At 29.8% G+C, this 24,134-nt stretch overlaps 5 protein-coding genes across 23 annotated transcripts; 2 read left to right on the plus strand and 3 right to left on the minus strand.

Moving 5' to 3' along the window:
• The first annotated feature begins 40 nt into the window (after positions 1–40).
• Positions 41–3,995, plus strand: LOC105666027 (putative sodium-coupled neutral amino acid transporter 10). Of its 7 annotated transcripts, none has more exons than XM_048408667.1 (7): positions 41–200; positions 871–959; positions 1,033–1,303; positions 1,371–1,507; positions 1,583–1,810; positions 1,892–2,099; positions 2,222–3,995. In XM_048408667.1, the coding sequence occupies exons 1-7, from the start codon at positions 170–172 to the stop codon at positions 3,715–3,717; spliced, it is 2,460 nt and encodes an 819-aa protein (XP_048264624.1). In that variant the 5' UTR covers positions 41–169; the 3' UTR covers positions 3,718–3,995. The 7 variants fall into 7 exon arrangements, with proteins under 7 accessions (XP_048264624.1, XP_020720033.2, XP_048264625.1 ...); XM_020864374.2 differs by having other exon boundaries at positions 42–90; positions 787–959; XM_048408668.1 differs by having other exon boundaries at positions 57–527; positions 787–959.
• A 115-nt stretch (positions 3,996–4,110) lies between these two features.
• On the plus strand, positions 4,111–13,231 carry LOC100648788 (mini-chromosome maintenance complex-binding protein). 9 transcript variants are annotated; one of them, XR_007225153.1, is made up of 12 exons: positions 4,111–4,434; positions 4,837–5,114; positions 5,373–5,723; positions 5,832–6,157; positions 6,240–6,419; positions 6,504–6,747; positions 6,827–7,000; positions 7,138–7,348; positions 8,203–8,303; positions 10,361–10,476; positions 12,239–12,434; positions 12,735–13,231. XR_007225153.1 is itself a non-coding variant. In XM_048408692.1 (8 exons), exons 1-8 carry the CDS (start codon positions 4,386–4,388, stop codon positions 7,327–7,329), a joined length of 1,794 nt encoding a protein of 597 aa, XP_048264649.1. In that variant the 5' UTR covers positions 4,111–4,385; the 3' UTR covers positions 7,330–7,434. The 9 variants fall into 9 exon arrangements, 1 of the variants encoding a protein (XP_048264649.1); XR_007225157.1 differs by lacking the exons at positions 12,239–12,434; positions 12,735–13,231 and adding exons at positions 4,629–4,707; positions 10,559–11,725; XR_007225154.1 differs by lacking the exon at positions 10,361–10,476.
• LOC100648679 (protein FAM166B) lies at positions 7,337–10,633 on the minus strand. Of its 3 annotated transcripts, none has more exons than XM_020864377.2 (5): positions 10,504–10,633; positions 9,093–9,168; positions 8,813–8,975; positions 8,464–8,706; positions 7,337–8,301 (listed from the first exon to the last, which is right to left on the minus strand). In XM_020864377.2, the coding sequence occupies exons 1-5, from the start codon at positions 10,575–10,577 to the stop codon at positions 8,072–8,074; spliced, it is 786 nt and encodes a 261-aa protein (XP_020720036.2). In that variant the 5' UTR covers positions 10,578–10,633; the 3' UTR covers positions 7,337–8,071. The 3 variants fall into 3 exon arrangements, with proteins under 3 accessions (XP_020720036.2, XP_003397408.2, XP_012166834.2); XM_003397360.4 differs by lacking the exon at positions 10,504–10,633 and adding an exon at positions 10,042–10,364; XM_012311444.3 differs by lacking the exon at positions 10,504–10,633 and adding an exon at positions 10,042–10,364 and having other exon boundaries at positions 8,813–9,012.
• LOC100652064 (inositol hexakisphosphate kinase 3) lies at positions 11,764–19,352 on the minus strand. Of its 3 annotated transcripts, none has more exons than XM_048408695.1 (9): positions 18,907–19,352; positions 18,205–18,331; positions 17,795–17,921; positions 17,579–17,658; positions 17,285–17,463; positions 17,011–17,216; positions 16,543–16,821; positions 12,551–12,823; positions 11,764–12,440 (listed from the first exon to the last, which is right to left on the minus strand). In XM_048408695.1, exons 1-9 carry the CDS (start codon positions 19,027–19,029, stop codon positions 12,215–12,217), a joined length of 1,620 nt encoding a protein of 539 aa, XP_048264652.1. In that variant the 5' UTR covers positions 19,030–19,352; the 3' UTR covers positions 11,764–12,214. The 3 variants fall into 3 exon arrangements, with proteins under 3 accessions (XP_048264652.1, XP_048264650.1, XP_048264651.1); XM_048408693.1 differs by having other exon boundaries at positions 12,551–12,826; XM_048408694.1 differs by having other exon boundaries at positions 12,551–12,826; positions 17,285–17,460; positions 18,907–19,351.
• Positions 19,353–21,153: 1,801 nt separating this feature from the next.
• Positions 21,154–23,999, minus strand: LOC100648560 (40S ribosomal protein S8). The gene is made up of 5 exons (XM_003397359.4): positions 23,889–23,999; positions 23,298–23,428; positions 22,678–22,929; positions 22,472–22,601; positions 21,154–21,312 (listed from the first exon to the last, which is right to left on the minus strand). The coding sequence occupies exons 1-5, from the start codon at positions 23,890–23,892 to the stop codon at positions 21,203–21,205; spliced, it is 627 nt and encodes a 208-aa protein (XP_003397407.1). The 5' UTR covers positions 23,893–23,999; the 3' UTR covers positions 21,154–21,202.
• Positions 24,000–24,134: the final 135 nt, after the last annotated feature.

Here is a 24,134-nt window from a genome sequence, read left to right on the forward strand (position 1 = left end):
TGTGATAGACACAAATTAATAGAGCATGCTTAATAGAACTTGTCGAGTCAAAATGGTGGTAGTTTTGAATGGTCAACAGAACGGTCGGTGGTATTTTCCAACTGTCACTATAAAAAATTGTGTTTTATCAAAAGCGTGACCTTCGTATCACGATTTTGATACGTCCAACATGACAATAAATTACATTATTTGTTTTACATGTAATACTGTTGGTTATATATTGATGGTTAACGGAATGATAAATCTAACCTCATAATCAGGGTATTTTATATTTTAAAAGCATTTGAAAAGAATACGTAAATAATTATTATTTATACGCATTATAGAGTCTTTAAATATCTATTAAATATTATAACATTCCTATTTGCTGAAAATATTGATTTGAAAAAGAAAAGTTTAATGCTAGACAAAACATAATTCTGACTAAAGATATAGAAACTGCGTAGGTTTACTAAAAAAATATAAAAACCACCAAAATGATTTCTCAAATGCCACATGTTATGACTCTTGCAAACAGCATCATTGGAGTAAGCGTTCTTGCAATGCCATTTTGTTTCAAGCAATGCGGTATTGTTTTAGCTATTGTAGTCTTGATATTGAGTAGTACTTTGTCTAGACTTGCTTGTCATTTTCTTATTAAATCAGCTGTGATGTCTAGAAGACGAAATTTTGAACTTTTGGCTTTCCATGCGTTTGGTCATATGGGCAAATTTTTAGTGGAATTATTTATCATTGGTTTTCTTGTGGGAACATGTATTGCTTTCTTTGTTATTATGGGTGATTTAGGACCACAAATTGTAAGAAAAGTGATAGATAAGAAACCAGAGGATATTAGGACTAGTTTACTTATAACAACAAGCATTTTCATAGTTTTACCCTTGGGATTGCTTAGGAATATTGACAGTTTGTCTACTCTTTGTACTGCTACCATTATCTTTTATCTTTGTCTTGTATTAAAGGTGAATAATTTGACATTATTTATTATAAAAACAATGCAATGTTAATTTATTACATTTTTTATCTTTTTCGTAGATAATAACAGAATCTATGCAGCATATTTTTGCTGGAGATTGGTATGAACATGTATATTATTGGAGACCATCTGGTATACTTCAATGCATACCTATCTTTTCTATGGCTTTATTTTGTCAAACCCAACTATTTGAAATCTATGAAACTATACCAAATGTATCTTTAGAGAAAATGAATGAAGTTGTACGAGGTGCATTAAATATATGTACTATTGTATATCTTTGTGTTGGATTCTTTGGTTATATTGCATTTTGTACACAACCATTTACAGGTATTTGTTGTTTTAAATTAAACATCCTTTCTTCATATATTTTACTTATCCATTATTAAATTTACAGGCAATATATTAATGAGCTTTGAACCCAGTTTGTCATCTGAAATGATTAAAATGGGATTTGTGTTTTCAATTGCATTTAGTTTTCCTCTAGTCATATTTCCATGCCGTGCAAGTCTAAACTCTCTCTTATTTCGCAGGGTTTGTATTAATTATAGCAGTATATTATAATAATGAAGCAATAAATTTAAATGTTTCATATATAACTTCTTACAGGTGTATGCTCATGAACCCTCTATAAATTATTTGCCAGAAACAAGATTTAGATGTCTTACCATCATAATTGTAGCTGTTTCTCTGGTAACTGGCATTCTAATACCAAATATTGAATTTGTTCTTGGTTTAGTAGGATCTACCATTGGTGTAATGATTTGCTTGATATTTCCGGCAATATTCTTCATATCTATTAGTAGTAAACATACTAATGAGAGATTATTAGCTCAAGTGAGATGATTAAGCAAATACAAAAATTATATTATTTTCTAATTATTTCTCTTTAATATTTCCTTATCGATGTATTTCTAGGTAATCATGTTTGTTGGTATCTGTATTATGATTCTGAGCACATATGCAAATTTGTATGCGTTAGAAGAATCTACTAATATAAAGATATTAACACCAACAAACAATCCTGCTAATCAAATAAATAGTATACCATTAAACTTAAATAAGGATAATATTAATGCAATAGCAAATGTTCCTAATAATCCTGAAATTCTTCCAAATATTAAGGGTACTATATAGTTATTATTAGTTTAAAATTGAAATATATAGTGATATCAGTAATAATAGTAATGGCAATGATGATAGTAGTAGCAATAATATTGTGATAATAATTACATTAATAATTTTCAGAGGAAATGAGTCAGTTATCAGGCTTAAATGTTCCTGAGAATTCTTTAAATCTGCAGGCAAATGATATGCGACAAGAACCGCCAATACCAGTTGAACGTATTGTTATTACAGAAAAGTCAATAGCAGAAACACAAAAGTCTATTGACAATATATTAGTTACTTTTGCTCCAGTTATTAAAAAAATAGTTGATCAAATAAAAACGGTAGATACAGATTTTCATAAAGAATCAAACAATTTAGTAAAAAATGATGCTATAATAACAACAAAAGTTGCCACTGAAGATAAGGAAGAAATTAATCACATGAAGAAGAAAGAAAGTTTTATAGATAAAAGAAAACACTATAATCTTATAAATTCTGATGCAATTAAAAAAGAAGATTCAGAACTAGCTGCTTACGCAGAGGCTGCCAATATGTTAGTTGCAGAAAGACATGAAAAACTTAGAAAAACTTTAGAAAAACACAAACAAGAACAACTGCAAATGATGGAAGAGCAGAAAGAAATATTAAAAGATCTTAAAGAACAAAAACAAGAAATTAAGAGGCAGAAGCAAAAAGATACAGAGGAACATAAAAAAGGCAAAAATGATTTAAAGGTTCTTAGTGGAAAATCTGTCATACAAGCAAAAATGAATTCTACAATCATAAGTAATAATAACGAAAATGAATCCTCCAAAAACCAAAGGGAAAATATCAATGACAAAACTTTTAAGTCAGCTTTTTCTAACAATGAAAACATGAATAAAAGGCACAATATTCAATTGGGTACATACCAAATGCTATTTGACAACAAGTTAAATAATAAAAAGCTTAAGGAAGTAGGAGTGAGTCCTAATAATTCAAAAAAATTACTTAAAGGACCTATCTTGAATGCTTTGACAAAGCGAGTATTACAGAGATCTATTTCCACTGATGACTTAAGACTAAACAATAATGAAACTGACTATAATAAAAATAATTTTAGCAATATAATTTCTAATTTACAAGGAAAGTCAAATTCAAAGTTAGAAAAATTACAGCATCAATATTCCTTACCAATCGCATTAAAAATACGAAATCAAACAAATGTAGAGAATTCGTTAGAAGAACATAAGTCCGAGGGAACTGTTCAACTAATTCATAGAGATATTTTAGAGAATCATGAACGTGAAAAGCGAGAAATTAATATAAGAATAGAAGAAGCTAATACCAAAGTCACAAGTGATATGTCAAATAAATCTGAATATCTAATAAAAAATTTCGCCACTAAGGATAATCACGAAGAATGTTTTAAAAGAGATGAAAAAGTTGAGGGAAATTTAATAAATGAATTAAAGAACTCTTCCGAAAATGATACAGCTGAAACATCATTGATTAAAACTAATATATATTTGTCAGAACAAGGATTTGGAAACGCAGTTTCAATCGATTCGAACATTCCCATAAGAGGAGAATATGTTAAATTGAAACAGAGGGATTTAAAATTCGTGAATATCGGTGAAGATTATAATATCTAAATTTTTTGAGACCTGATTAGATATAATTCGTATGATATAAAGTATGCAGCAGAATTTAATTTTTTTAATACTAATTAGCAGTTAGTACAATCTTACTTTGTTATTGTTCCATTTTGTTCTATTCATAAAGTACATATTCAAAACAGATGAAACGGATAATTTCAATATTGCTAAATGTTATTTATATTATATAGCCACATTGCATATTATTGTACATATCATTATTCTCCTATGTAATCAGTGAATAATTGAAATCATAAATATATTTTTACATTGAATCATGTGATATTTTCCACTTATATTAACATTAATTACTTCCACTGCTAGAAATATTGTAAATATTGAACTCTATACAGTTTTTTGTTGTATTTTGATATTTTGATATTTATAATTTCTATCATAACTTGTTGATTTGTATATCAAGCTATCGTTTCGGTGAGTTGATAATAATCTATTATCAGAGCTATTATTAAAAATGGGTAAGGAGATCGTCAATGCTTATATGGACGAAATTTTACTAAAAAAATGGACACTAAGAGTAAAGGGCTCTTGTGTCCAACGGCTACGCTATCAGCACGCATCGTCTTCGGTGCTCTTGGCGGGAAAAACGCGCCGTTATACGGCGTGGGGGGAATCGTGCGATCGTACGACATTGCCTCGTGTGGCATATGGACGAATCTAGCACTTGTCTGAATCATACCGTACTGTTGCGTACCGGTAAGAAATGGAACTCTGCAGTGTAAAAAGACGCAAGTGCTATTGATAAATTTGTATTTACTTACATTATATGTACTTACATATTTCATTTGTCGACCTATTTTCGATAGAGTTTGATTTTGAATATTTGTCAGAACACTATATTTTTGCGCGTTTATTTTTATTTACTTATGTATATTTTGTTGTTTTCGAAGATTATTCGAGACTGGTTTGTGATACATTGCAATAAAACTTCGATACTACGCTAGTACTATCATAGCCTCATAATGATTTGTGAGTAAATGTTTCTTTATTTGTATTAAGAAATATTTTTTATGTATGTACTAGTATATTTAGTAAATTAGTCTCGAATGAAGTTATTTGAAGAATACAGAACATAATAGCATTTATTTCGTCTTTTAGCTTTGGCTAAAATAACGGATTGGACACCAGAGTATTTTATTGCAAATAAATCGAATTGTAATGCGATCTTGGAAAATCTAGATGCTTTAAAAGAAATTCCCTTACTAAATAATGCCCCTATTCATGCATTCAGGGATGGTCAATTGGTCAAATTTAAAGGAATGATTCAAGATATGCACAATCCTGAATATTACTTACAAGTGTATGAAGTCAAAAATACTCAAACTGAAACATTCCAGCTAAAATGTGGGATGTATACAGATTCTGCAAAATGTTTGGTGATTATTTGATTAAAGTTTCATTTCATAAGGCCTTCCCATACATTTTGTTTTGTACATATTCAATTTATATGTATATTTAAGATTGATATGTGGCCGATAGTAAATATGGCAGTTTCAGGTGTGGGATGTGAAAAGAACAGCTTATCTCATGTATAAAACTGCCTACATCATTTTATTTTTAACATGAATATTTCAAAATGAATAGGTATTTAATACTTTGTTTACTTAAAACATTATGATTTGTTTATGTTTTAGCCGCACGAAATGATTTTGTTGGAATCGGAAAAGAATCAAAATTCAGAAAGACATACATGTATTGTGATATCAACTCCTGGTTTAAATGATTGGGCAAAGGAAACATATGAACAGTCACATTATTCAAGTATAAGATCCACTAATAATCACAAAAGAAGTTTAGACAACGATAATAGTGAGACTACAAACTATTTGGAATTAATACAAAAAAAAGGAAGAATATCACCAATCGATAATAATGAAAAAATGGAAACAATGAAATGTAATACAAGACAACAAAGTGCATTTTCAAAGGAATATATATTAAATTTTCCATTTCCTATGGACGATGGTAAAGCTTGCATTGTAAAGGTTATTAATGAATTTTTAACATTTATTTTTTATATAATATTAATGATTTTTAAATAGTATATAAATGTTTAAAATTGTTTAACATATCTTTTAATATATAAATTACAGATATACGAAGATATGTCTTTAAAACTGAATCAAGTTATTGAAATAATAGGTTTTATATCCCTGGATCCTCTTTTAAATATTGCTCATGATTCAGATGAAACTATGACAGAAGCTGAGATGACTGTGCACCATCCACCAGTATCTCTTGTTCCACGATTACACGCTATAAAAATAATCCATTCAACTAAACAAGATATGACGATTGCTTCTCAAGTGATATCTAATGCAGAATTAATAAGAAGCGATCTTCACTTAATACTAAGTCAACTTTTATTTGGGGATCACCTGGCTGCAGATTACTTAATCTGTCATTTACTTTCATCAGTGTAAACTTATTTAATGTTTTTCTTTCTTTATGAAGGAAAGAATTACTCATAACTCATTTTTTAAAGCATTATTTCATTTTAGTTACATGAAGAGGGATTACTTCTGTCTTGGTACTTATCCACTAAATATAACACACTTTTCTGTGACTAAATGCAAGGAATTTCCAAAGTATTTATATAAATTTTTAACTTTATTCATCAAGAAAAGTTACTTGTTGGAAATCACATTAGAAAATTTAAACAATTTGACATTGTTGCCAAAGTAAGTAAATACTTTATCAAATGTAAGCCATTTTCCTGACAGAGTTTTACATTATATAATTTAAGATACTTGCGTTGTTATCAGGAAAGATTACGAGTGTAATAGGCTAACCAGCGGAATACTCCAACTTAGCGACAATACACATCTCGTAATAGACGAAACAGGACTAACTACTGGTCAAATTACACAAGTCGGACGAGAAAATTACAACGCGATTTGCGACTTGATTAACTTTCAAAAAGTTACATATGATTTTGAATTTTATAAAATAGAATACGAAACGGATATTCCAGTCTTAATTTTGTCAGAAGCTAAATCTTTTATCCCTGTATGGAAGAATTTTTACTAAAAACATTTCATATTCATTCATATTTTTATGAACAATAAGTAATATACGTTCATTCTAGTGTCAAACTCAAGTTCTACTAAAAGTAGATTCAGAATCAGAAAGCGTTTATCCTCAAATAATAAAAATCGCTGAACAGTATTTGAAAGATGAAAATAGATTGATAAATATTCGACAGTATTTAGAAACTATTCGAGATACAAAATTTGAATTCAACGATGAAGATGTTATAAAGGTATTTGATATTATTTCAAATCATATAATTTATTCCAGCAATTATTTATATTTTGTTTTATAATATATTTCATATATGTACATGTGTACAATAAATATATATCATAATATAACATGTATGATTATTTTTTCTTCTAGGAAATTCAAAATGATTTCATACAATGGAAGCAGAAAAATAAAAATGCTGATCATTTACACTTATTAATGGTATTGGCTAGATTATTATCTTTATCATATGGATCGAATACTTTAACTATAGAATATTGGAAAAAGGCATTCCAAATGGAAATAGAAAGATTAAATAGATTACCGGGGAAAAAAGAAACTTAACTGTTGATTAAAAATAAAGGTAAATGTATTCGTTTATTATATTTTTACATACGGAAATTTATTGTTCTTTCGTACATCTTAATAAATAATTTTTTCAATATAAAATTTTTTAATACTCGAACCTAATAATTTATCAATGTATGGCACACATGTAATAGATTGAAAGATTTGCATTGCGTGTACACCTATGTGTGTCCTACAAGTAACATTCGAACATCTACTGTACATAATAATTTACACGTTTGCTAAATTCCATTTCAAATGTGAGATAATGCTTCTTTATGCTTTATAAATGGAAATAGCATTATTTTTTACTTTCTCCATACCTTATTCTTAAAAAATATTTCTAGTTAAAAAATATTTTCAAGAATTCCTTGATTCAAATGTTGATTAATTTATATTTAAAAAATACAAGTAAAATATCTTGATCTGTTTTTGATCGAAATATTAAGGAAATTAGAACTAAAAAAGATTGTAGATGCACTTATGTTTCCTTCTTCTTATAATAAAGAAAAGAAAAAATGCAAGAAAGAAACGAAAGTCGAGATAAAAATTATTAATAATTTTATTTGGATTTTCGTCCGTTACCTGCGTCTTAAAAATGAAAATAGATTAAAAAGGTAAATTATATTTCATGAAATAGTTCTAATCAGATGGAAGTTATATAGTTAAGTTAAAGAAGATTGTTAATTTATATGTATATTAAATGTTGCGTTGTTAAAAATTTGATGAATTCCAAAAATCAGGCTCCGGCGAGACCAATTTCATTGAAACGGGACACATTTAATGCTTTCTGTACCGTATTAGTGTCTCTTAATTTACTGAGTCTTTGTTCGCGTTCTTTTCGAACTAATTCCAATCCCTTCTTCGCAGCTTGTGCATATCTTTTCGAAAGTGCAACTTCTCCCTTAAAACCTGGAATATGACCGGTATAGCCTACAATTGGTGGTCTTTCAGGAGAAACTTCATAATCTGTAAGAATAACGTTCTTATCTTTCATTTCAAGCTGATTAAGATGTTTCATCTAATATTTACGACTGATCTCATACTTTATGAAATCCTTTATCGGAGATTTACAATGAAGTTGAAAAGAAAATTTACAATGAAGTTCATATGGAAGTACATGTTACGTACGAAACGTGGTTAGTCGATTTTTATCGTGATTAAAATCGTGATCATGATCGACTGGTATATCTATGTCATCAGCTCGCGGTCGAAATAAAAAGTGTCTAGGGATAGTGCTTTTTTCGACCTTAGGTTGCATAAGATCTCTACGAGCTTTTAATTTAATTTGATTTTCGCGCCATTCTCTGGCACCTTCTTCCACGGCTCTCATAAACGATAAACCATAACTACTATTAAACCCAGGAATGTATCCTACAAGCAAACGATTAAGCATATTAATTTACTTTTATAAAACGATATAATATGATAAAATAGTATCTCAATCTATAATACAGTTACTGGTCTATGATATACTTACCAGTATATCCCAAAATGTACGGTGGTGCTTTGAAGAAATGCGTTTCTCTTTTCCAATCTGTGTTGGTATCTTTCTCGTAAATAATCGTCGTGTTTTCATTTGTGTCCTTCTCGGAGATGGGTCTGTAAGGTCCTGTCTTGAGGATTTTCTTTTGAAGTAATTCCTGCATGATGCAATACGCTCGTGGAAACTTTAATTAACTTTATAAAGATTTTGTTTCGTTGCTTTTCTCTTTTTTCCTCAATGCAGAATCAAATGCTTATGTATTACATGCTCTTACCTTCATAATTTCTTGAGTGCACGCACCGAATCGTTTTCCAACTCGAAATTTAAGGGTGGGACAGTGCCCGGTATAGCTGAAAGTATGATTGAACAAGGTATAATGTATTCATAATAAAATTATCAGGCGCAGAAGGTATATATAAATAAACGAATATATAGAAATTTTATTCCATGTAACAACAAACAAGTTATTAAGTCGACGCGGTTAAACGCATCGTTCAACTTGTTGCGGTTGATCATTAGGCACGCAATGCGCATATGTGCCATCGAAATCATTAAATTTAAGTTGACCCGAGCCAAGCCTATCCGTAACTTGTCCTCGCGGTGACCGGCGAAACGTGACAACAATCGTATCAGAAACATTGTATGTACAATACACGTATGTCACATGTATTTAGTTACAATTGTTGTATTTCTCTTCTTTGAACGTCACATTTCAAATCATCGATCAAACGAGCTACCTTTTCCTCATCGATAAGTTGATTGTTTATCGTTTTACGTAAAAATTCTATATATATATATAAATGCAAGTATGTGATATAAATCGACTCGAATAGGTTGATCGATGGATCGATCCGCGTAAAAGTAAATAAATTATTTGGTAAGCAGTGCTTAAGCGAAGTGTTTTATTTGATACATGTGCATTAAGATCGGTAATTGCTTATCGCATACAAGTCCACTTATTGGATACTAGATTGCTTCTGAAATAGTATTTCCTATAGTAAAGTACCTGTCATTGATATTCTGGCTTACTATTATAATTGGTATGTAACGATCGAAGCATGGCACTAATATCGAAACATTTTTCACAATAGACAATTTTGAGACATTGTTCTAGTTATCATGTATCATATTTTGGTTATAATCGTCAATAGAACGATAGACGGGTAGAGATATTTCGCGAGAAAGGGATGAGGTGATATGCACGTTGTGGTTTAATTACCTACCGTGCACGGCACACGTTCGATTATCCTGGAAAACCAAAGTTACGTTCAATTTCTTTCCTGAAGCTTGTTCTTCCTTTTATCTAATCGAAGCAGCGTTATAAATAGTTCTTTTATTCCGAAGCACAACGTTAAAGTTCCCCTTTTGTAAAACCATTCCAACCGGGTTCGAGCTTAACAGCGCGTTTGTTTGTATGTATCTTGAAAAGCCGTGCTGTAACGTGCGTGTTGCGCAACCAAAAATAAACGGTGCTACCAGGAAATATTTAGCGTAAATGGTAAACGTTGCAAATTGAATTAATGCTGTTCGATGGTGATGCAGGTGTTTGCCGCAGGTGGAAATTCGATACCATCTTGAAACGGGGGACCAAAGAGAAAAAGATGATTCTTAAATTACGCGATACGTCATCGGATATAACATCGGTATTATTCTCACAGGTATGCATATGACCCGTCGGATCTTACCCAGGCAAGTGAGCGGCATAACTCTCTCTAAAAAATTGTTTTCTCTGTTCTTCAGATACTGAATCGAAGACCATTTTCCAACCGAACTTTTTAAACGTAATGTGTTCAAATTATCGTGTTAAATCAACGCCTCCATCGCTTCCATTGCTTTCATCCCTTTCTTTCGGCATTCGCACTTTTCGATCGAAACTTTTTATAACGTAGAATTTCTTTGCAGTTCATTTGTAATAAAATTTAAACGCGAACGAAAATGCAATCAGTAATACGAAAGTCGCGCTACTAGTACATAAGAAACGTATATGCATGTATACGTATATATATACCAAAAGCTGTATACTGCATATCGCAGAGTGTGCTACACGCGTTATAATTGAGTAAAAGTCCTTTCTTATATGATAATTCTTGGTTACTTGAATATAGATAGTGTTTGTAATTTTGTGAACATAATGCACCAAGCAACGATATATGTTACAAATATATCGTTTAGTTATCGTTATTCAGTTACTGTGTTAGTTACTTAATTACTCTGTTATGATTTGAAGGAAGGAAGAAAGAAAAGAAAGGATCGGAAGGATTTTCAAAGCTATGTTTTCATCGAATAGATCCTCGACAGCTTTGTTTTTAGTATAATTCAAAAAATTGTTTTATAAACCACGATAATCAAGGTTCGCGAAATAAACTTGGATCTTTGTTGAAACGAATGAAAACTGCCCGACAATAAGATTTCACAATATATATATTAGCAAAGAAACACACTGTGAAACCTCTTTATAATCGTAAACGAAAAGCGTTTCGCGTGTTACCGTCTTCCTTTCGCGTTTCATCGATAACTGGATACGATTTAGTACCAGGCAATGGTTTCCTAGGAGTAACACAACTCCGTTACCTTCAAGAAGATCGATACGCGCAGGAGGTGGGGAAAAGTAGAAGAAAGACCATTCGAATCTGCCATGATCGATCGGTTAAAAAAAGGCGAGAAAGTAAAAGATCTCGCAATCATCGCGCAGCAAATTATCACCAATTTTAATATGAAAATGATTTAGCAATAGATCGAAGACTGTATCGGGAATGAGCCATTATTTAGCTTATAAAAATTATAGACTGCGTGACAGGCTGCGATATCAAATCATTTAAATGATTTATTTTTTATCACATAATTTGTACAAATATCGATAGAAAATGTCGATAGAATTCCCGTCAAATACAATCATTTAGCAATCTACAGACTGTGTAATCTTACTAAAATGAAAAAAACAAGAATACAAGTACACGATTTATTAAAAGTAGCTCTTTTTAAATTTTGTGTATTAAGAATTATATGTACATATGTTGTAACCGTATAACTCTCACGCAAAATATACGAGCTATGTACACATACACGCACGCACATACACATACGTATATATACACACACGAATATATTTATTCATGTGAATTAAATAATACTCTGTGATTTCAGTTCGTTGTCGCATATCTTACTGCTATCATACACTCGTTAGCTCCACGCGTTTACTTCGCTCGTATACTTAGAGTGGAACTTTGTTACTTAAAATTACATACGTTGGAAATACATATGTACAGATCGATCTCATAGAAATCAATCAGGTTTAATAATCAAAGTTTCGTCACCAATCTTTTAGTTGTTTTCAACGCATTTCTCTCAACTCTTTACACGTAAAAACGGAATAGATAGTGGTCGAGTGTTTATGAATTAATCTTCGGTCAAAATTTCAAGGAGAAGCCGTTTTAAGCTGTCGAGACCAGTTAGAAAACCACAGTCCGGGCCTTGGTACACCATAGGAGTAGGAGACGAGTTACAAGCCACGGTAGAACCATGAACAAAAGTCGTGTGTGCAAAGTCAATCATTCTTACATCGACTCGTGCTTCCTGAGATTTCTGTTTCATCTTCTTCGAACGATAAGGATACGAGGTATATCTACGAAGTAAATTTAAATATCATTTGTTTCCCGTTTAATAATTGTAAATACTGTCGATTTGGCAGCTTGATAAATTCATACATATCGAATATTTAATTATTCTTAATACCTGTTTGACATATTGGCACATTCAAGTTCCCCTTCTATTCTCTCGTCCCTCTTGTAAATGTGAAATAACCGATGTCCGCGTCTTTGCCACTGTGATCCAGAATCCGACGTAATTTCTGTATCGGAACTAGTATCTTGCGTCTCATTGTCCGAGCTTTGTCCAAAATAAAATTCATCGTTTGTAGTGCCGTAAAGCATCCACTGTTCGTATCTCGGAGAATGAAGCACCCTGTCGATCAAGCTGTCCGCAGATTCGACGAAAACTGTCTCCTCGCTGCTGGGATTGTCAGTGGATCATCGCATAGAACGTATTAACTTAATTATTGCTCGATTCATTTGCCTCTCTTCAAATATTGTCTAATATTGAAATTAGTAAAATATATAATATGGGCCGCGCAAAAAATTCGCAATTTCTCAATAATGAACACGCGATCTTCATGTATGCAAATACACTATACACGTAATATTTATTTTTCATCGAAATTTCTACCCTACAATTATTATTAAGCTTATAGTAAGTGCAATAAAACCGAATGATCGGTTAACCTTCCTTAATCAATGGAATTAATACAACAAACGTCGCATATCATGTCCTATTATTTTTTCCATTTTTTGTACAATTATTACTCAATTTTCATCAAGTAAAATCATAAAAATATACGTAATAAATGTGTAAAATACATTGGCTATTTAATCACGTCGAAAGAAACTAAATGTAATTAAAACATAAGTTAACTAAACAGGATAGCACGAAATCTTGTTCTTCACATTGACTTTGGAAATATTTTGAATAATAATAATAATAATAGAAATAAAAGAAATCTTAATTGTATGAATAATCTAAAATTTCATTCAGTTTTAGGAACTTTACTTAATGATTAGACAATTTTTAGATTCAATTCTATTTATCGAGGAAATACAACGAAGTTTTGACACAGCCCCATCATTAGATCTCACATGGTACAATGTATATGACCTCTTACCATCTATTAATAACCCTTTTACTGCCCCAACCGTAGCGGGCATGCAGGCCCTGTGGGTCATATATTGTCGAGTAAAAGAGAATGTTTATATCTTAATATACAGGATGCAAAGTAAATGGTAATACCTTTCAGGAAATTTCTTTTTTATTTTATGGTAAAATCAGAAATTTTTCATTTATTTTACTGTGTGTTCAATATGATTGTGAATACCTTGGCATACTACTGTATCTTATGAGAGAATTTACGACTTTCAAATCTAATATCTTAATTTTATATCATTTAATTTGCATTTTTTATAAAAGCATCCAAGTATATTATTTTTACAATTTGTTCGCGTTATAAAGTTAATTTCGTAATAAAATAATTATAATATAGTTTTGATAATATAGTATTATTTAACGTTTCTATAACACGTATCTATAACTGGTAATTCGTCTCCTTATATCGTTTATACCATAAAATAAAGGGTCGTGTGTGCACGTGCGCAAACGCACACGATATATATATATATATATATAGTAGCTTTTTTTACACATATACATACATATTTTAAACTCGAAAAGATAAATTAAACGAGCAATTTGTATAAATTTATTTCTCATGTAACAAAATTCACCACTTACTGAACGTCTTGTATATTTGATTTCGTTTACTACAAAATGTGAAGTTAAATCAACTTAAATTATGGAAATATACTCATGAACTGTTGAAAAGTGAACACGCACGCACGTATATGTGCCACGTATGCATATATGCGGGCTGAGAATGTAACGTTAAAATAAGTTACAACACTACCGAAAAATAAAAATAAAAGATCGATCAAATAAAACTAAATAAGAAGATTCTTGATGTTTTCAATTCTGAACAACGACTGATCATATCATCGGTTCATCGATCAACGAAATTGACTACGATAATATGTATTTAAACTATTCTCGGCTATGTCTACCCATCTAATGTGTCTGAAAATTACACACATAGTTTTCTTACGACACTTTATCATATTCCTCGATAATTATATGAAAAATGTAACATATAAAATACAGAAGAAGACAAGTGAACATGTACATTGTAGATGCAAGTTATTAAAGATACCAAAACGCGATGCACGATAATTAGTCCTAAAATGCATCTGATAGTTTGTTTAAACGTGAATTGCATTTAAAACGCAGAGAATGATTCAGTTCAGGTTAAGAAGTCTACTATTTCATTAATACACTACACATCTTATGAAACATTCTTTGTATACATATACGTATACGTATACACATACATATATATATGCAATACAATGTAAATATCCCTTTAACTCCTTTGATTTTAATGTTTAAATATTTGCTCCTAATAACTTTTGTAGAGCTTTTACTCTACTCTTGAGCAACAATATACCTACGAAAGGATTTTGAAATCCACCATTTTCAGCTCTGATCCTCCCCTAGTAAGAAACTGATCGGGCTCGATTAGGAACTGGTATTGCCGCGCTTTATTATAGTTCGGCCGTAATAAAGAGCAGTTTTCTAAAAAGTGATGGTACACAGAAATATACATGCTTAAATAACGAAAATATCACACTGTCAGTTTGTTAGTGTAACAATACCATAAAAGGTAGCTTATGATTATCTACTCTTCACTGATAAATTTCTCCAATTTTTCCAAGATACATAGAGTTTGCATCAATTCTAAGCTATCTAAGCATTTAATTTATTAATTTCAGCGACTCGAATACAAATTGGTCTTACGCCAGCTTCGATGATTAATAGAAATTCATTAAAAAACAGATCATTAATCAGTCGTATGTAAATACATACTAGTAGTAGTAAGAAATGAATGAGGATTCACCAAAAAGTCTCTTTTATATTATTAAGATATTTTATAAATACTTCTACGTATATACATGTAATGATCTAATTGTTCACACAGGAACTACTTTTAACGTTACACTACATACGATAGTCTTAATCGTTGAAAACATCAAATATTAATACACTAAGGCGTTGAACGTGCGATATTTTCTCTAAACCGATTTTTAACAACATGTAATTGAAATAAACAATTCGAATATATTAGAATCGTCGTAATAACTAACCCTCCAATTTTCTGATGGAGTATGTTATACCTTCAATTTTAGAATATATTTACAGAATTACTAACATCCTGTTATATGCAGGTTACTTTAAATTTAATGAAATATAATTGACTTCCTTTGATTACTTCGAGAATGGTACAAGTTTTAATGAATTATTTATTTAAAGGAGGAAAAGTAGCGCAAAAAAGGGAAAGAGAGAAGGAAAGAAAAGAAGAAAAAAGAAGAAAGGGAAAGTAATGTACAAGTATGACGTGATTCAGACGAAATATCAAAAGATGTATCGAATGAAATACGCGCGTAATCCGATATCTTATAATTACATACTTCACCAGATAACGCGCATGTTTCGACTTCTACTTAATACATACATATATCGGAGGGTTAAACGTATTAAATCAGAATGTTTATGTTTCTATGTTCAATTATTATCTAATTATAATATTCGAAACAAAAAAATAAAGAAAGTATCTATTATATTCCTAGTGTTGTAATACACCAAAACAATACATAAAAACAGCAAATATGCTAATAAATCAATAAATTAATGAGTAAATTACTCAATAAATAAATAAATAAAAGCGTATAAAGAAATATTGCACCTGAAAATTACTCTGCCATCGAATCTTAACAGCATCACAACGTTAGGAATTTAATTTAGTTCGTTCCATATTGAATCGCCTTTTATTGCAAATAGATTTCAAGAAAATCGTAATCAAATCGTGTGTCATACGTATCGAAGTACACTCACGTTAATTTCAAGTCTATGTATTGTCTGAAAAAGTTTTATTGTACGCATTAAGAAATAATAATTTACGAATATTAATATTTATAGCAAATCAAGACGGAACGAGCAATAATTTTTTATTCATAAATATCAACGACAATGTATACACGCTAATGAGCAAAAAAGAGTCGATCACAAACCTTGTAGGGTAAAAACTGGCGACACGTTTGGTCTCTTTAACTGTCGCTTCAGCAAATCCCCTGCGCAAAGTATTCGTTTGGCTGATTTCCTTTTCCATAGTAACATTACAATCTGGAGAACTGTTATTTATATCACCGTCGTAACAACCATCAGACGTATGAGGACCATCGTTAACGAAGGTAGAACTGATTGATTCTTCATTCATCTGTAATGCAGACGATGAATGGCCGAATCCCGAAAAATCCTTTTGATAACCTTCGTAAACGACTAACAATGAACTGAAACAAATTTAAAAGAGAACATTTCTAATATACTAAATATCATATATTAAAATATCACATTTTCTATTGATTTTTAAATTATAAAATTTCAAACATTCGAATGATTTGTGTGATTCAATTCAGATATATTTGTATGTAAAATAAAGTTCTTGAAAATATTCCAATAGTATATTTGAGAAAACTTACCACGAATAAAATCGGTAGCTGCTTTGCCTTTCAATCGCACGTCGTAATTGTTCTAACCGTGATACCACTTTTTCGATGACCAACGTTCGTAAATAAAAGCCATTATGAAAGAATCTATACAATGCTGCTTTAAAACCTTCTTCATTTAACTCCCTGCCCCAGTATTTATCTCTTTTTACGTAATGATCGGTATCAGCTTGATAAACCTGTAACATATATTATTTATATTAGTATTTGATACTGTACAGATTTTAAGGTAAATACTACAACAAACCTGCATTCCACATAGTCTAACACCTAACGAGGCTGATGTACTAGCAGCACACTTTGCAATTTGTTTACTACGTTTTTCGGCAGATGCATCATCACCATGTTGCCTGGTCCCCATTTTCAGATCCAATATACACGGATGAATATATTGTGATGTTATATTTTCCAGTAAAAGAAAATCTGCTTTTGTATAGAAAAATAGAAAGAAAAAAGTAATTTACAAAGGGCACATCTTTTACATTGCATCATTCTTATCATTCTTTTCTTTGAAATTTGACAAATTGCATATTGTACATACACTGCCTGTTTGATGCATTTTCCAAATGCATTTCTGGCTTTAATATCCCTCCTAATGTGTTGTCACGGTGAATTTTCATTCTACAACAAAGAGATTGTGATACGTAAAATTTACTTTCATTTTTTTTTGTTGCCTCAATAACCTAAAAGTATTCTATGCATTCATTTATGTAATGTAACTTTGATACAATTTATTAAAAATCATTCAAACACAAACCTTAATACATCTTCTCTCTTTCTTTTACTTGAATTGTGTCCCTGTCTATTATTATCTTGTTCTCTAAAGCTTGGGCTATAACGTTTGTCTAATGTAACCTCACTGCTGTTAGAAGCTTGTAAAACACCTGAAACATTGAAAAAATAACATTAAATTATTAAAACTCCTACTTTCCACTACTGATTACCGCTATATGTTAAGCAAAAATATATGTCTACAGACTATCTTAATCCATTTTAAATTGTTTCAATTTTAAACTTTTATCATAAAGATTTAATTGTACAATTCATTTGCTTTAGACAAACATATTTCTTATCTCTAAACACAAATTTATATAATACAAAAAGTTTAATATTTTAATTAAATATAATATAGAATTATAAAGATAGAAAACAATAAAGCCATTTTACCTTTGAATTTTGGAACAAAAATTTGAATGTCTTGTGGAATGTTTTGATAAAAGTCAAGTTCTCTGCAGTTTAATGGTTTACAAATAGTATTCTGATTGAGTAAAAGCAATCTGGTATGTCCACCAACCTATAAAAAGTTATTGCTTTATTATGGGATTAAATGTTGTCCACAATATACAATTAGATTCTAAATGTATGCAACAAAACTAGTAAAATACCATATACATTGATTAAATATTCATGTAATTTGTAAGATTATATGTAATTTGAAAAATATGTAATAAAATTTTATAAGTAAACTACAAGTCACTATAAATAATAGAGCTGTTAATTTACTTCCATTCATTTAATATTATTACTATTCTTCCTGTAAATAAAATGAAATGAAAACAAAAACAATGTGATGTTTCATTACAAGTTACATTTACACAGATATTTACATTTACATTTTACATTTTATTTACATTTACATATATATATATATATATATATATATATATATATATACACACCAATTGAACAGTTTGATGTGATTTACAATAAAATCAAGCAAAAACAAAAATTGTTCACACCAAGAATCAACACTATGTATAGTGTGACTGAAAAGTGAAACAATGAAAAACAAATGACAAACAGAATATTTCAGACGTTATTTTATTTAAAGAAGTTAGTACACACCAATAAGATAAATTATCGTCTTACCTGATTCTTAAGCGGTAGTAACGCAACTTCATCATTCTCCTGCAGAAAGGAGGAACTACTATTTGTATTGTGGCACTGCGATTTTGTTTCTCCCATACCCCAGGTATCTGACAAATATACCATACCCGCTAACTATAGTTCAAGAAATGAAACTCAACACCAAAACAAATTATTCTCACGATCTTTATTTCTGTGTATTTTGTCGATATGTTTCCCACCCATTCAATATTACTGACTAACTTGCTCTCAATACATTTTTCTTGAATGCGTCACCATGTTGAAAGAACGGTAAAACATTATTATCAACAATTATAAAATAAACTTTTAAATACCCGTAGTGTTCTATTACAATCAATTTTTCATGAGTAATAATATAAACACAAAAAAAATATTACTGTAAACCGTAAACGACACTACAAGATCAGCTGTGCAATGACTACGATTGAAGATGCAAATTCCTTTGCCGAAGGGCATGTGGAAATTAGGAAAGTTTTAGGAAAAATGCTCCATCTAGCGGAGAAAGAGTTAAACAGGAACAAATATTAGAAAGAGTTCGCTTCAGATCGGTCAAGATACAACCTCACTTCATTTGTAAGCACACACATATATATATGTATTTCTATGTTTGTAAAAGCAAAGTTTGCAGCGTTTTGTATAGCGCAATCATGGTTTTACACACAGGTCTGAACCACCACTGGAAGGAGGAGGCCTTTAATGTCAAAAGTTGTCCTTTACAAATCGAACGTTGCGATCGAGAAGTTAGAATTTTGTATCTAACGTCACTCTTGATGAAAACATTCAAGATAAAGAATATGAACTAAACCACTGAGTTTACTCCATGACTAGACTAAACTACTTTCCATAAATTTTCACCATTTATTTAAAGTAAATACATATACAATATATACAATTACATACAATTTAAATGTAAATTAAATACAATTAATTAAAATACATATACAATATATACAATTACATACAATTTAAATGTGTAAATACATATACAATTTATTTAAAGTAAATACATATACAATATTTCATTTGGTATGGAAAAATATTGTTGATTATTAATGTACAACAATTAATTAAAAATAAATATTAATTATGAACCTTTATTAAATATGTACATATTATTTGCAACAAAAAAGTTTAATAAAATTACAACTTTCAAATCAACTATCTACACATATATATTTAACACTTTTATATTTGACGTACATTATATGGCGTATATGAAATATAACATTTACCAGGAAATTAAATTTGTTTTTTGTTTTTCTAATTCATTAAAAAATTGTAACTATTAACACTATCTGTAATATACATATGTAAATACTATCATGCACAAAATATTATTCATGATTGAAACGTTTCAAATATTATATTATTGTTAAATTTTGTACTGAAAAACTAAAATTATAGTATAATTTTAGGGTTTATAAAAGTTGTTAATAATGAAAAGAATATTTATATTATATAATATTTATTAGATATTAGTTAAATATAAAATAATAATACAATGATAATAATCATACATATAAGAAAAAAATTGATTTGTATTATCAGTGAGAAAATTCCTTCTCTACTATTATTATTATTATGGTGCTATTTTTTTTTTTTTTATATCCTCTGCTACTTGGTTCGCCATGAATCGAATATGCAACCACATTAAGGGAAGAAAGAGAGAAGCAAAGACGATCGGGTCCGAGTTATTTCTATACGATGGCGTTACATGATGAATCCTAACTTTTCGATTGAAGCGCCATATTGCAAATAAATTGACCAACATCTTTCAATTACTGAGATCTTTACCCTCATCACGGGAGTTTCCAGATCTGTATATACCGTGAGCACATCGTATTCGAGAAGTTAATCGAAAGACAGAATATATATGTAAAAAGTAACGCGATCTTGTGCATGGAGATACACATAAGGAACTCAATTATGGTTTGACATGTACAGCGTCAATTTTGAAGTGCTGTAGAAAGATATTTTTAATTTTCGTACAGTTAATAGCTTGCGAAAAGTTTTATTTCGAGTAATTCAGACTTCAAAAGCAATGTATAATTATTCTATTAACTACAATCGATTAACAGTTTTTTCTAGCTCGGTATTTAGCATATGTACTACATTTGCAAACCATATATAATATATTAAATACTATATCGGTACAATATTATAATTAAATAGTTCGATAAAAATTTAAATATGTACGAGGAATATACTGGTTATTTACTATTACTTGTATTATTTTTTACATAAAGATTATTTTATTTTGTCCTTGTAGTTACACATTTTACTTAGCTTTCTTGCTTTTAATTTTTCTCATATAAAATTCAAGTTCTTTTCCTTCAAGTATATAACCATCCGCTCGACCGCATTGTCCAGGTCTACTTGATATACAAGCTGAAATCAAAATTTAAATTTGATAACTCAAAATTCATAAGAAAGTGTTTCCTTTATCTTAGTATTCAAGTAACACATGATGCGCGTGTTACTAAACGCAAAGAATGTAACAATTCCTTATACAAAGTTATTTGTGATGTTTCACGCAATCAGGCCAATTTATATGAATCTAGAATGGTAGAAAAGTTTTTCATAAAGGAAAATTAAGTGGTTTTATACATAATGCATGAGGTATGTATTTTTATTCCGAAAATCTAGACGTTTTGGAGATTTTAAAGTCATCACTACTTTTAAATTGTATCAATCAAATCAATTGAATCAATTAATTGATGCACGTTTTATTACTTTCTACAAAAAGTATTAACACTTTTACATCCGGTGACACCAACATGTTGTGCAGGCTAAATGTTAGTGTCCGGTGATACAACGTTGGTGTTCAACACAAGGTAAACCTTTACGTAAAGTTCACGAACTTGAAATTTGTTACCAAAAATCGACGGTTATTGCTTAAAGATATTAATAAATTTACACGGATGACAATGTTAAGGCATTTTGGTCGAAAATTGTTCAAAATTATTCAAAAGATATTTTAACTAGGGACTTATCATACGAAAGATAAGAAAAACAAGCACAACAGTGTTGCATTATGTCTTTTCTTATTTTTCTTTATCTTTCAAGATTCTACATAACTAAAGATAAAATATCTATTGAACTAATTTCAGACACAATCCAACATTTTTTTATAAGAAATAACAATACATGTCAATTGAGATGCAAAGCAAAGTATGGCTCAATTTAGAAAAGTAAAAATGGCTTTAAAATGTTTGAACCATATAATTATAGCCATAGAATTGCATGAAACATTTTGTATGAATATAAATAGAGAATAAGTCTTAATAATTACATCACAACACAATAATGTAAACAAATCTAAACTAGCAATATTAAAGATAATGAAATTGATCTAAATTTTGTTTTGGGACACAACAAATTTGTCATTTTTTTTGTATATTATAAAAAGTATTTCACAATATGAACTACTTTTGTATCTCGAAACGAAGTTCAACCTACATTTGTGATATTCGCATATGCATACTGAAAAATTAATTTATACAATATATTGTACGGAATAATGTGTTTGTTAAAATATTTTGCTTACCAAGGACACGTCCTGTAGCAAACTGTTCTTCTAAAGCGGGCTCGACTTTAGCAAATCGCTGTCTCGCCTTGTATTTAGATTCTGCTTTTTTTGAGCGTTTTTTATTTAAAACTTCTTCTTCAGCTTCAGTCTATTTTAAATATTTATTAATTTATTAGATCATTTAATTGTTAATGACATAAATAAAAAAAAGTGTATTCACTTACCAATTTTGCACCTCGTTTACGACCCAATGGTAAAACGTAATGAGCTTCATACCATTGTCTGAAAGGTGTTGCATCAATGGTAACAATTGCATTCTTTACAAGAGTTTTAGTTCTCACCAATTCATTGTTTGATGCGTTATAAACTACATCAATAATACGTGTCTTTCTTGTAGTACATTCAGAACCCCATGAAAAATTTCCTGTATCTAAACGAAGGGCTCTATATTTCTTGTTACCACCTCTTGTACGTACCTAATTTACATATGAATATAGATGGTTATGATTGTTTAGTAACAAATAAATAATATATAATACACTATTTCATTCAGTACGCTGTGGGATATAAGTCAGCACAATATTCAGAGTAGGTAAAGGTAGTCATCACTATGTTTCTATATTGCTACGCTAATTGTCATAAGAAAAAGAAATCATATATCTTTATACAAAAATACCTTTATAGTTTTTAAAAGTGAATATATTGCATAATAGATAATATATATCAGTAGATTCATTATGCTTTGTTTCTGATAAATTATGAAATTCATAAAACAGGTATCTTTTGCTTCTGACAACGATAAGTAAAATATAGAGTTTCATGATAAAGGATTGTTTAATAATACCGTATGAATACGTTGAGTTCCAAGTTTTGTGTTTGCAGCTGGGCGTCCTAATTCGAATTTCCTCTTCTTGCGGAGTGGTTTTCTTTTACCACCAGTTGCTCGTCTCTTATGCCAATGATCACGAGAGATACCTGCAATATCAAATAAATATTTGTATATATAGTAAAATACATAAGGAACATTTTATATATGTAGAGATACTACTGATAACACAACATAATACACTTCCAACTTAATAAACAACACAAGAATGAAAAACGTTAAAGACATATATGTACATATATCTTGTATTGCATGTTTGAAAACATAATAAACTTAAAATCAGTAAATGAAAGCTATGATAAATATATAATTAAGCAAAAATAAAGTAGATTATAAAGAAAAATTGATTAAAATAATGAAATTGCTAAAGCTGGCGATATATCAAACATTTTTAACCATTTAAGTTATATTTATGAAAGTAATATCCATCCGAATCAAAGAAATTGATGTTTTTATAAATGATTAATGATTATTCAATAATAATTTTAATGTCAAAGATATTGATTCAAAGCGATAAAAACAAAACTCATATCCACCCAAACAACTTACCCATCGTGGTATATCAAAAAGAACCTGAAACGTTTCTGAAGTTAGTAGATGGTAGTAGACTTCTATCCACTTCCGGCGTTGTTCAAGAACATGGGCGCCCTCTTGCAACATCGAAACAGGATATGTATGAAATGTAGAAATAATAAATAAATAACAAGAAAAAGAATATATCGATATTAATTTCATCATTTTATTTTTAATTTTTAAATGACACTATTTTTGTCTTCTATTCCGTACGTATTTAGA

This window comes from Bombus terrestris, chromosome 9, assembly GCF_910591885.1.
Source record: "Bombus terrestris chromosome 9, iyBomTerr1.2, whole genome shotgun sequence".
NCBI classification, from domain to species: Eukaryota; Metazoa; Arthropoda; class Insecta; order Hymenoptera; family Apidae; genus Bombus; species Bombus terrestris.